This window comes from Chenopodium quinoa, unplaced genomic scaffold (assembly GCF_001683475.1).
Source record: "Chenopodium quinoa cultivar QQ74 unplaced genomic scaffold, ASM168347v1, whole genome shotgun sequence".
Lineage (NCBI taxonomy): Eukaryota > Viridiplantae > Streptophyta > Magnoliopsida > Caryophyllales > Amaranthaceae > Chenopodium > Chenopodium quinoa.
The window spans coordinates 1285450-1299368 of NW_018744537.1; the positions used below are offsets into that span (position 1 = coordinate 1285450).

At 41.7% G+C, this 13919-nt stretch overlaps 3 protein-coding genes across 3 annotated transcripts; 1 reads left to right on the top strand and 2 right to left on the bottom strand.

The window, feature by feature from the left end:
* Positions 1-2164: 2164 nt before the first annotated feature.
* Positions 2165-4763, bottom strand: LOC110698539 (pentatricopeptide repeat-containing protein At2g15630, mitochondrial-like). Its single transcript, XM_021875983.1, has one exon. The coding sequence runs from the start codon at positions 4622-4624 to the stop codon at positions 2759-2761; it is 1866 nt and encodes a 621-aa protein (XP_021731675.1). The 5' UTR covers positions 4625-4763; the 3' UTR covers positions 2165-2758.
* A 2216-nt stretch (positions 4764-6979) lies between these two features.
* On the top strand, positions 6980-7575 carry LOC110698541. The gene is made up of 2 exons (XM_021875985.1): positions 6980-7308; positions 7393-7575. Exons 1-2 carry the CDS (start codon positions 6988-6990, stop codon positions 7531-7533), a joined length of 462 nt encoding a protein of 153 aa, XP_021731677.1. The 5' UTR covers positions 6980-6987; the 3' UTR covers positions 7534-7575.
* A 72-nt stretch (positions 7576-7647) lies between these two features.
* LOC110698540 lies at positions 7648-8857 on the bottom strand. Its single transcript, XM_021875984.1, has 2 exons — positions 8456-8857; positions 7648-8367 (listed from the first exon to the last, which is right to left on the bottom strand). The coding sequence occupies exons 1-2, from the start codon at positions 8709-8711 to the stop codon at positions 7751-7753; spliced, it is 873 nt and encodes a 290-aa protein (XP_021731676.1). The 5' UTR covers positions 8712-8857; the 3' UTR covers positions 7648-7750.
* Positions 8858-13919: the final 5062 nt, after the last annotated feature.

The following is a 13919-nucleotide window of genomic DNA, read 5'->3' on the forward strand; positions in this document are numbered from 1 at the left end:
TTAACAATAGTTGTCTTTAACCTAAGTCAATCAAATAATAATCACAATATTTTCCTTTTTAAAAAGTTGAAATAATTACTAACATTACTATATTTCGCTAATGTTTCTTTGTTCTCTCCTCATAACATGATGATCGAGTCCTCTCTCGTGTCCTTAATCGTGTATCCCACGTTATCTAACGTTCCGATACATTAAACCAATGCAAAACAATCCACGTTCTCATAGCTTGACTAACAGTGCACATGCAAATCACAATCTTGGTTGTGGACTTGTGGCATCATGAACATGACCAGCTCTCTATCACACCCAATCAAGAAAGTGTATTCTCTTGTGCCAAATGCTTCCTATATAAAGAGTAGCAACCCTTTCATATTCTTTCATCCACTAATTATTTTTGCCTTTTTGGCAGTGTATTAAGCTTTGAAGAGGAAAAAAAAAATGAAGCTTGCAAGTTCAGTGATTTGGACTGCTGCACTATTTTTTATGATTGTGGCGGCGACTAGTACTTCTACCGTGGACATGTCCACTGCCACTGCTGTTCCTCCAATGGTCGGGGAACAAACTCCAGTACGAGGTGGTTTAGGCCGCCGATTTGCTGCTGGCCCGTCCACTAAATCCGCCAACGGCGTCGAGTATAGGGTATTTCATCAAAAATGTTTTTGGCTTATTATTTTTGTGTATTGTACTTCTGATTAATAACGCAGCTATACGAAAATGTAAGCTTGTGACTTGTTAGAGTATGCATAATCAACCACCACCTTACACAAATTGATGCTAAGTTTATTGATACTGTAGTAAATTAGTATTGCATGTTACAGTACTAATGAGAGGTTTTAGTTTGAGTCACTGACTCAAGTTCAGTCGGATCTATTTACAATTAGGTAAATTGGATTGGGATAGGTCAATTTTAACACCTTTTACGTGTGCTAAATATTTTTATTGTCATTATAAGAATTTTATTTGAATATCATTCTTTTTTTTTTTTTTGGGAGGAGGAGGAGGAAGGGGGGAAAGGAAATATCAAAACGTTACATGGGTATATTTTTTGATGCAGGGCTTAATATACCCTAATTGAACAACAAATATGCCATACTCTGATATGTAAGATTGCAAAAATTAGAGTATGGCATATTTTATTCAGCTAATATTCAACAAATACGCCATACTCTAATTTTTGATCGCAAAATTTTTATAGCGGAAAAAATTATAGGATGATCATATGGATTCATCTCTCTATAAAACTAGAGAATGAGAATGAAATAAGGCGAAGATTTGGTTCACTAATACAACTACTATAATTGAAGAACTTTCTCTAATGTTGTATGCCTAAATAATGAATGGCTAATTACAAGAATAATCCTTTACCCCAAAATTCAATGACGCAAAATATTATTTTTTTGCATTGTTCTCTCATCTCCTTGTTCTTCTCCTTGTATTTCTCTACACCAAATTAGGAGGATTTAACTCCAACACCAACCAAATTTTGCTATAAATTATAGAACACCAACACAAGTAATCAACATTCTTCTTGATGAACATTGCACATTATGATCATAATCTTGGTTGTAGCATTATGAAGCAATGAATACGACATCACCACCCTATCACACTCATCTAAGACAAGCATATTTCTGACGCCAAATGCTCATCAGATAAAAGGGCTGCAACCCCGTAGTATTCTTGCATCCATCCTAACTCTGGCACAAATTAAGCTCTGAACAATGAAAGGGAAGAAGATGAAGTTGGCATATTCAAAGAGCTGCATTATTGTAATTATTGTACTGATTTTTATGGCTGACGGGGTAACTAGTAGGGCTAGTACTTCAACCACTGGAAATACCCCTGCTGCTGGTGCTCCTAATGTTAAACCCTTACCTGCTTTCCCACCACATGCTCAAGCACCAGGTGATCTCGATCTTGCTCGCCGGTACGGTCAATCTGCCACCCGAGGTGGGAGATGTTACTGGGAATTTTTCTTTTTGCGATGTGATAAATACTATTAAACAAGCAGGTGTAAGCTGTAGTAGGCAACTCCAGCCACCTCGATCAAATTAATGCTAGGTTTATAAGCACTACTGCTAGTTCTACTACGTAATAGTTATATAGTTAGAAGAGTAATGGGATAAACAAGGGGTTTACTTTAGTTATCATACCCCCAGCAGAATAGCATAATAATTTATTTTAGTATTTAATGGCATTTCAAATAAGTAATCAATATGTTTTACATTTCTGAATTATGCATAGATCTATTCTGTTACAGGGCTTAGTATTACGCAATAGATTATTCAACTTGAACTTGGCATGACAAAATTCATTTACCAATTAATTTCAACACAGCTATAAATGGTAAGAAAAACAATTTAGGAAGATTGTACCATCCATAGAATATAAGCTCCAATGTGGTGAGGTTGAGTGATAACGAACTAATGTATCAGGACCGCACAGCCAGTTGAAGCTTTGACATAACCAGTACACACCACTTGACCGCTTGCACTGCTTGGCCGTTGTTTGCCACAGGGATCCATTGCAGATAGACCACTGCCATCCAATGATCCAGGCAAGGCTATATTCTTTGATGCCCAGATTTAAGGCAATCATATGCCTGGCCCCTTAGAAGAAGAAGTCTAAACGGTTTCTCCTCAAACCACTAGATGCCACAAAAGAAACATCATATCCAGTGAAACCAATTGTAGAACTTCATCAAAACATAGGATTTGTGGGCCAGAAACAGATTCCCAGAAATCCCGTTGGTAACTTTTTATGGTGTGCCATTTTCAATGAAGTTTTCTATATCCTCAATTCCCTCGACCAAAGAGATATAGGTTTTGTCATCAGGAGTAATGCCTCTACCAACCATTTCTTTCAGGAGTTCTTGAGCAAGAGCACCTTCTTTTTTCTTGCACAACCCTTGAATTAAGGCATTGTAAGTAAGAAGAGTGGGATTAAAACCTATATCAAACATTTCATCTCGAACCTTGAAGGCATCCTTCATATCACCTCTCTTGCTGTACCCACTAATAAGAGTGTTATAACTAATATAATCCGGTGAAATCCCCCTCTCTCTCATCTCATCAAGAAGATTTCGAGCTTCTTCAACCTTACCGTCCCGACAAAGGCCCTGCATTAGCGTATTGTATGTGACTTCATCAGGACGAACTTTCCTTCTCTCCATCTCCCTCAAGACTGACAAAGCCTGCTCCATGTTCCCATTGACACAATGACCATTTATCAAAGCATTGAACATCACAAGATCCGGAGTTACACTGTTGTGTGTTACCTTCTCAAACAGATCAGCTGCCTCCTTCATTCTCTTTGATTTGCTCAGGACATAAATAAGAGACGTGTAAGTAACCCTCGTAGGTTGAACCCCTTCAACTAACATCTCATCAAGAAGCTCAAAAGCCTTCTTTACATTTCCACTTTGACAGTATCCATTAATCAGAATGTTATAAGTAACATCATCCTTCTTCATACCCTTCTCTTCCATCTCCTTTATCAAGCTATCAGCAGTACCATCCTTACCCTCCATAAACAACGAATGTATCAGCACATTATACGTCGACAAAGTTGGTGCCACGCCCTTCTTAACCATCTCATCCCTATAACCGAACGCCTTCTCCAAATCCCCTTTATTGCAAAACCCATCAATCAAAGCATTGTAATTCACAGCAGTAGGCACCAACCCATTTTCCACCATTTTATCAAAAAAATCCACACCTTCATCAAGCCTCCCTTCCTTACACAACCCATTAATAATCGAACCATACGTGTACGAATCCGGATAAATCCCCCTAACCTTCATCTCACCAAAAATCTTCCTAGCACTTTCGATCTTACCCCTCGAACAATACCCATTAATAATGGTATTATATGTCACAACATTAGGCTTAAACCCTGCAATTTCCATAAACCCCACAAATTCCATTGCTTTTTTGAATTTCCCTTCTTTACAAAGCACATTAATCATAATATTAAAAGTATAAGTATTAGAACTAATCCTTAATTTAAACATTTCAGCATACAAAACCCAAGCCATTTGAGTTAAATTTAATCTAAGAAACAAACTCAACATATCATTACAAGTTTCAACCTTAGGCAAAAAACCCAATTTATTCATCATCTTAAAACACTTAAAACCCTCTTCAGCTTTTTTCAATTGACACAAACCCCTAATCCAATAATCATAACAAATGCTAGAATCAACATTCAATTTTTCACGGGATTCCCCCAATTTAGTAAAAAAATCAGAGCTACTTACTAACCTGCTACTGATTATGCGTTTTGCTAGCTGCACAGCAGAGTTTGGCGACGGAAGGAGAGAGATTATGACAAAAGCAAGGGAATTGGAGTCGATATCGAGGTGGGTGTGATTGATTTTATCGAAAATTTTTGAAACGAGGGTGGGTTTTGATCGGAGATTGAAGAGGGTAGTGGAGATTTCGGCGGGGGTGAGAGTGGGCGCAAGGTGTTCGATGAAATGCCACTGAGAGTTTAAGATTGAAGTTTGTAATTGGTGTTGGGTTGATTGCGGCGCCGTTGAAGGTGGCGGCGGTTTTCGGTGGGTTGTGAAGGCGGCGGAGAGAGAGGAGAAGTTGGAGTGGTGGCGGAGATGGCGGAGCTTCATTGTAGAGGGCTAGAGGCTAGAGAAGTAGAGAGTGAGTTGATAGAACAAAAAGTGAGGGGAGTAGAAAATGTGAACTGTTAAACATCGCCCGCAAATTCCTACATAAAGCCCACAAAATAAGAGTGAAATGACACTTTTGCCCTCATACTAAAAAACACACAATTTCTCTCTCTACTCTCTACTTCCACTTTCTCTCTCTAAATTATTTCCAAAGCTATGTCGAGGCGGCCCGGCAAGGAAGTGGCGGCACCGGCGGTGGGCGGAAGGCGGTTTGCCGGCCAGAAGGTAATTTTTCTAATTTTTGTAATTTTTTTTTAAAAAAAAAACCTCCGGCGACGGTGTGGCGCCAAGGCGAGACGCCACCACCACGGAGGAGGCGCCTAGGCAAGGCGCCCGTACGGTGGTGGCGGCGCCTAGCCCAGACGCCAACACCACGGCGGCGGCGCAGAGGCTAGGCGCCACGGCCGTGGTAGTGGCGTCTGGGCTAGGCGCCGACACCACCGCAAGGGCGCCTTGCCTAGGCGCCTCGTTCTTTTTTTTTTTTTTTAAATTTTTTTTTTGTTTTTTTTTAATTTTAAATTTTATTTTCGTTTTTTTTTTTTTTTTTAAAAAAATTTGTTTTTCTTTATTTTAAATTGTATGTTCCCTTTTTTTTTTATCTTTTTTTTTTTTAAATTTTGTTTTTTTATTTGTTTTAATTTTATATTTTTTATGTTTATAATTTTATTTCCGTGACATGTTTATTTGCTTTTGTGTTTATTTTCGACTTTTTTTAATTTGTTTTCGTTATTATGTTTCGTTATTTACTTGGAGTTAGGCATCGCGATTTAGACCTGGTGCGGGGAAGAGTATTGACGTCGTGAGGAGTACGATATACTCAATGGAGAGCTCGGGGCCCAGACACGTTAGATCCCGTGGTATTTCGGCCTCGGCCCGCAGAGAACGGGTGCACTGTTCTGCGGACGATCAAGATGATGATGATGATGAGGAGGAGGAGGAGGAGGAGGTCGAGGAGGAGGAGGTCGAGGACGAGGATGATGCAGATGAGGATGTCGACGATCAGAGTGGACCATATGATGATTACGGTCCATTCAGTCAGAGACTTGATGATACGTATGAGACGCATAGGGTAGATGTGCGTAAGGGTCGAGATGGTAGGTTTGTTAGTAGATCTGGCACATCATCTGCGTCCACTGTGTCTGCGGGTAGCAGAAAACGGTCGAGGGCCGTTAATGATTCTTGGATGGTGAGGGGTGAGGTGGCCGGGGGACCTATAGACGGGAGTGTGATTCCTAGCTTTTTAGGACACATCGCTACCCGTATTTGGGAGGACCAGGAGAGGGCTTTGGATACAGGCATTTTGAAATGCCAAACCCGGGAAAAGACTTGTAGGTTTTTGTGTAGCTGGGCTGATGCTTGGCCGGAGGAGAGCGAGATGGTCGGGCGATTGAGGGCCACTAGAGTGAGTCACCTTCCTGCCACCATGCACGACAGGATTGACTGGACGCTGATCACGGCTTTCGTTGAGCGATGGCAGCCGGATACGAACTCGTTCCACCTTCCGTTCGGTGAGATGACGATCATGTTGCATGACGTCGAGGCCATCCTTGGGATTCCCGTGGAGGGAAACCGAGCATCTGTCGTCACTGATGCGGATCAGGCAGATTTACTAGCGGAGCTGTTGGCGGTGGATAGGGCTGCGCTGTACACATCGGCACTTGGTGTGTGGGATCACGGCGGCGTTAAGATCGCAGCCGTCTTGCAGCGATGTTTGCACCCTACGGCACGTAGGACGCAGGACACACAGCTGGCTGCATATGTTTTTCTTCTTCTCGGGTGTACCTTGTTTCCGGATAAGAGCGGGAACAAGCTCAAGCCACGCGACATAGTTGACGCGTGTGAGCCCGACAGAGTAGGCCAGTTTTCTTGGGGGTCGGCTACGCTGGCGTATCTGTATCGCCAGTTAGGATTCTCGAGCCGGGCTGATGCAGCAGGTATCACTGGATGTCTGACGTTGTTACAGACCTGGATATACGAGTATTTTCCTGCGTTTCGACCACACCGCGACCCGGTTCCCATTGGTGATGGCCAGCCACGTGCCTGTGCGTGGAGTCCGCGTGTCGAGAAGAAGTCCGTTGACCGCCTGCGCTCCATACGGTTATCGCTTGACAGGATGTCCCCCTTAGAGGTACAGTGATTAAATTATTTCTACTTTTACAATCTGATGCTTTATTTTATGACTGTTACTGATTTTAAATAATGTGCAGGTGAACTGGATGCCTTTCGGCCAAAACCCTAGTAATAGGGTACCCAGGACCCTCTACACTGGACTGATTCAGTATCGCGAGATCGTAGAGGCGTACATGCCGCAGCGCTGTCTTCACCAGCTTGGATTTGTCCAAGTTGTCCCACCTCCACCGGCATGGCCCAGTAAGGCGGTACGATCTGCGTCGTCGAAGGAGTACGTCGTCCAATGGCCGTCAAACATGATATCCATGTGGGAGCAGTTTCCGATGGTTGCCCGCCTATGGACGGCGGAGCTGCAGCGGCCGCCAAGTGGGGTGACTGCCATGTGTGACCAGCACTACATGGAATGGTACATCCGGCACTCGCACCCGAGGTTGATCAAAGACATCGACGACGCAGATGATGACGATGTGCCACCTGCCACTGCCTCTTATGCGGTACGTCTCATCTTTTATTTGTTGTTCTCTTATTTTAATATATATATGTATAATACGTCGTTTCATGTTTTTTGTTTTGTGTAGTGGATGGGCAAGATTATGCAGTTGGGACACCGACTTTTTGAGGAAAGGGACTGCATGACGAGTGCATCAGGCAGAGCTGTTATTGACGATCTGGAACGGACCCTTGAGCAGTGGCAGTGGGCGTCACAGAGGGATTACTGATATTTGAAATTAGACATTATCTTTTTAGTTTGTAATATTTGACATTATTGTTCTTAGTTTTTAAAATTCAATATTATCATTTTAGTTTGTAATATTTGAAATTATTGTTGTTAGTTTTTAAAATGAAACATTATCTTTTAAAAATGAACACATAGAAATGACATAGTATTGACAATACAAGGCCTCATAGTAAAAGGTAGGTGTACATCAACAAAAACTACATGGCAATTAAATTGTTCCACTGTTGCACGCGAGCATGGTACAAAGCATCCCAACCCTCCACGCTTGCTCTACGAATTTCATACCACTTCGGTATGATATTTGGGACCGGAAAATCGGGTGACATGTCTAATCGGATAAAATGTCTGTATGACGGCCCAAGAAATCCAATAGCGACGTCCCTTACCGGTCTGGTGACGGTCTCGCGCGAACACCAGGGCAGAACCGTTGTGCATGGATAATAGGCTCGACTATGTAAACCAAGGCCGAAATGCATGACTGCACACTTGTAGATGTTTGCAACGGCAAAGAGATCAAGTGGCGCATCGAACCAATGATTTTGACCGCAAGGTCCCCCTCCCCACCGGATACGCTGCAGAGACCTATCCAAGTCCTCGCCGTACACATGGCCATACACATCTCGGTTTGATGCGATTTCACTGTACATCAACTGCCGCACTAAACCGTAGTTGTCTTCACCCATTTGAAACACATCCGCCACAACCCGAAATCCGCAGTTACCATCTGCAATGACATCATTCCACCCGTCCAAGAATGGCATCATGATATTAGGGATCCTGTCCTTATATGGAAAATGTTCAATGTCCATTCTCCCTGTTACACACATCAATAAACACAATAAACAAGTCAACAGTAAACTAATCAAACAGTCAACAAAAGAAATTGAAGTCGAATGTCTTACCGGTGCCGGGCATATTCACCGACGACGATGATTGGCTGCCACTTGATGAGGATGTACGACCACGGCCACGGCCACGGCCACGACCGCGAATGTACTCAAACGCACTCTTGTTCCGCCGTGGTTGTCGACCCCTAGGTCGCTCGACCCCTTCCGGTTCCTCGGTATCCAAACACGATGTATTGAACATGTCATGAAGTATGTGTGTAGCACTACGAATGATCGAAGGGTGACTGGAGGACACTTGGTCAAACATCATCTGAAACTGCTCCAACTCCTCCTGTTCACGGTGAACCGTATGCGGAACAGCATGCTCTCCGATAACGAGCGTCCGCCAGAATGGATGAACCTGATCGACATGTAACGACGCCCTGTCTTGCGTAATTACGCGGTGAATGGTGCATGCACAAGGTAATCCATGAGTCATTGATATAGCACATCCGCACCGAATAGCCACTTCATCGCCCAACTCCCTCATCCTGGTATACTCGCTCAGAATCAACCCCAAACAGTGGTGTGACACACGACCATGGAGAATCTTAAATATGAAATGGCCATACAACATGCCATGTCGTCGTCTGGAGTCCTCGAGATAGTTCTTGATGCCGTTCCTCTGAGTATCAATAGCCTTGTTTATTCTCTCGAACAGTGTATCCAGAGCAGCCGTGGAAGAATCAATCCAGTCCTTCAAAGCTCTATGAGCGCTCTCGACTCTGCATGTCGTAGTGTTCCCAAAATGAAGAACTTGGTTCGTCCAATATTTGACAAACTTTTCCCTCTGAGGTACCCACTGATGCATCACATAGTCTACGATTGGCGGGCACCACTTGTACGCATCCTTTAAGTTTTCCAAGGCTCGATCGTACTCTGCCTCCGTGGTAGCTTGCAGGATCTTCCGCCACTTACCATTTACCAATCTCTCTGCTGAATCTAAGTTCTTGTTGAAAAGGTTGTAGGCTTTGACTTTCACGCAGTTGTTGATGTGCCATGTGCACAGTAAATGGCTCGACTCCGGAAACAGCTCCGCTATAGGGGCAAAAAGACCTCCCTCACAATCACTTACGATGGCCGATGGCTGTACATTTGGGCCGATGTAGTTTCTCAACTTTTCCAACACCCAACGGTAACTCGCATCCGTCTCATCCTTCATGACTGCATAACCAATCAGAAAGTTCTGGTTCGTTGGAGCCATCCCAACCATCTCAACCAGTGGGAACTTGTACTTGTTTGTCTTGTACGTTGAATCGATCAAAATCACAGATGGCCAAGACGAAATCATATCAGCACAATCAGGATGGACAAGGAACAAATGAGTTACCTCCGATGTGTCTTCGTCAGATTCAAACCAGTAAAGGTAACCACGTGCTTGTGCCTGGTGCAGAAGCTGCTGTATAGGGTTCCTTCCCTCTGACCGTTCAAACCTCAATTTCTGTCTGACGTTGTAGATGTGTCTTCGGTTTGGCTGGTCTTCGGGGAATTTCTCTAACACAGACGCTAATATTTTAGCGGGCTTCACTTGAGCATCACTCATTTCTTTTACAACTAGTTTCGCAGCTGGACTTAGACCGCTTAACTGCCGATGCCCCACTTTGTATGCTATCAGCTCATGGTTGTGATATCCCCATTTGTCGTAACCCTTCACTTCCCAACCGTCACGCCTTTGATGTTGTCGAACCTTAACTCGGAACTGACACCCACAACCTTTCCGCTTTGAGTCAAACCGAATCGCTTTACTGAAATCTCGTTCTTCTCTTTTGCGATAACGGTCGCATCTCAAAATGCGATCCATTCTACCATCCCGTTGAGATTTATGAGTTGCTACTACTAAACAAAAGCCTGATCTAATTGCAACCTGTTTTGCCCAATCAATCGCTTGTTGAGCATCTTCGAACAGGCCATCATGTACAAAAATCCCACTGTAATCATTTCCGTCTCCACCATAATCCTGTAACAATAACATATAACGTATAAATATAATTACATTAAGATTAAATTAACAAAAACAAACAAAAAAAAAAAAGGGGATTAAATTAAAAAATAAAAAAAAATAAAAAATAAAAAAAAAAAAAAAAAAAATATTCCCCTACTGGCGCCTGGCCAGGACGCCGGAGCCACGGCCGGGGCGCCTGGTCAGGACGCCGCCGCCATGGTGGCGGCGTGGTGGCCAGGCGCCTTGGCCGTGGCTGCGGCGTCCTGGCCACGCGCCGCTACTATGGTCGAGGCTTCTCCACCAGGCGCCGTGACCACGGTGGCGGCGTCCTGGCTAGGCGCCACAACCACGGCATGGCCTTTTGGCTAGGCGCCAGCCACCATTTCGTCCTTACGATGCGTTACGAACCTCGTTTTCCGATGACGATGGCGATTCTCCGGTGATCCTCGGCGATCCGGTGCTGCTCCACATTTTTTTAGTGCGAAAAATTTATCTTCCGTTAAAATTATAAAAAGGGCAAATTTGTCAAAAAATTATAAAATGTGGGCTTTATGTAGAGATTTGCGGGCGATGAATAACAAGTCCCTAGAAAATAGGGGAAACCAAAGAGGCAAGAATAACTAACTAGTGAACCTCGGGAAAAGAAATCCTCGTGTTGCACCATTATTTTTTTTTGGTTCATATGACCACTATGGCGGGGATGAGAATCGATCCCAGGATCACTTGAAATCGGGAGGAAAGCTCTTACCAACTGAGTTATCCCTCACTCTCGTGTACTGAGCTATCCCTCACTCTCGTGTTGCACCATTTTTTGGTTGTTAAGAAAATTTTTTGTACTGCGTAACTAGTATGGCTCCCTGGTTCAAAGTAATTTTGAGAATTGACCGACCCGGATGTAATTGGTGACCATGGTGTTGGTTTAGTTTATTTCTAGTAAAGCGTTTGGTTTCTTATAATAAGAGGAGGTGAGAAATTTAGGGATTAGAAAGTTATTAAGTGAACATCTTTAACGATTTTGTAACTCTTTTTGTTTTTATTAATGATAAAGTGGTTAATTCTTTGTTATCTCAACTTTCATATTGCTCTAGCAAGTACTAAGTACTTCGTAATACTACCACACGATAATAAAAATTTATGTTTCTTAATATTTTCACCATAGAATCGGTTGTACCTTGCAAATTACAATCGATTGTTTAGTTTTCTCATTTGCCACATGAGAGTAGATTGGTTTTGCTCATCATCACAATGAATAATTCGTTTTCCAATAGCAGTTTTCCAAAAGGATCGAAAGTCGTAATTAGGAACGCAAGAAGTGTCCATAGACCGTCATTTGTTGAGAATGTGTCAACATTATTTGATTCCTACAGCCCTATGGTGGTGGTAGTGACGGAGGCTAGAGTAAGAAAGCCCTATATCAACTACGTTCGGAAGCAGTTAAAAAGTCATTATCTTGTTGAGCTGAGGTTATTGAACCGAACAAGGGGCTAGGTGGACTTCTCATTGTATGGGATAACCGAGCATTACCATATTTTCTTCACAAGCAATCCACATTATACGGGCATGCCCTATGTACAACAATTAATGTAAATTACATGTTAACTTTGTTGATTTACCTTTTCAAAGATTATTTTAACTGAATATGCTAATCGATTTAGTTGTATTTGTTTTTACATTTGTATTGTAGCCTGGATGGATAACCACCGCTGAAGCAGGCGATTTACCGGAAGTTGCAAAATCCTTGGATGAGTCAGAAGACGATGGTTATGAGTACTTCTAAGCTAGTTAATTGATTTTGTTACATAATGTTGTTTAAGATCACCTTATTGACCCATGTATTAGTAATTATTTCGATGTAGAACTTAAGCATTAGTGTTAAAGTTGGGCATGGGCCGGGCTGGCATGCAGGCTGCCCGGCACGGCACGCCACGCCAGATGGCCCGGCTTGGCACGAGCACGGCACGTGGAATGGCCGGTGGGTTGTGCCGTGAACAATGAAATTTGGCACGAGCACGGCGGGCGGCACGAACACCGGCCCGTCGGCACGGCCCGCTAAGCACGATACTTTTATAATAAAATTAATATTTTTTTAACAAAATAATAAAGCAAATATTAAAAAAAAATAATAAAAAATATATATATAAATGGGCGACACGGGGGGTCGGCACGACACGGCACGCTAGGCACGTGGGTCGTGCCGTGCCGTGGGCCGACTTGTGGAAATGGCCGGCACAGCACGGCACGACCGTGCCAGCATGATGGCACGGCACGACACGGTGCCCTGCTTTATTAATGGTGTTGTATCTTATCGAATTGCCACTTTTAAGCTGGTTAACAAAGTTGTTCCTTTTTAATTTTTTAGTTGTTCATTTGTATTAGTGTGGGCCTCTAAGTTAGTACTAATCTATTTATAATTTTTAAATTAATGTGAATAATTGTACAAGGGAATTAATGTGAATAATTTTTAGATAATTTGTATTACTGTGGGCCAAATTGGCCTCTACATTAGTACTACATTAGTATTGCAATCTATTTATAATTTTTAAATAAATGTGAATAATTGTACAAGGGAAATTAATTAAAATAATGTTTGGATAATTTCTGTAGACAAATTTATAAATAATCTGAAAAATGGTACGTCATGTTCTGTTAATTAAGATAAAAGCGAAATTGTAAGACTATATTAATGCTGATTATTTGATCAAGATATTCTCTAATGTCGATATCATTTGTGCATGATAATCTTTTTGTGCGAATCCTATATCGTAATAGTTGTGATATGAATGAAATAGTGGAATAAAGACTTACAGCAAATGTGCTTTGGGTAAAAGACTAAAAGCTATAACAAGATTTTAGGAAAAAAGTTAGATATGATAGGGTCAGCAAGGGGTGTAGTTCAGCTGGAAACTTAGGCATTGATAGATAATGAATAGTCACATCAATCTGTTACTAGAGGTGTATTATTTGGTTGGATTTCCTTAATTTATGGATTAATTAGTACCAAAACCATCATTTTTTACCTTACAAAAGTATATCATAGGTCAGTACCTATTAATATGAAACTATATCATAGGTTAATTTTTAGCTTAATGTATGTCATGTGTGGGTTAATTGTGTTCATTGCACCATATAATGTATGTCATGTAGCAACAGTTAAGTAAATAATGTATTATGTACTTACTTTGCATAATACACACAGTTGATTGCTACATAATAATCGCAAGATAATGTTTAGATTCCCTTGCCTAATCCATTATTCATGCTGCATATGATATTCAGATGGACGAGAAATTAAATTGTTTTTATTGCACTCACCGTATAATCCCTTACATTATCTTTGCAGGATCCTAACAAGTGAGCAATTATGGAGTGAAATAATATAAATTAAAGCACAAAAATAAAGCACATTGTATGAATCATATCTCAAATGTCATTATATGCATCATGTTTTCGTTTAAGATATAAATTTGATAAATTGTTTTAATTAGTTTGATACATTGTTTTAATTTAATATATTAAAAGCATACATTATAAAATGAT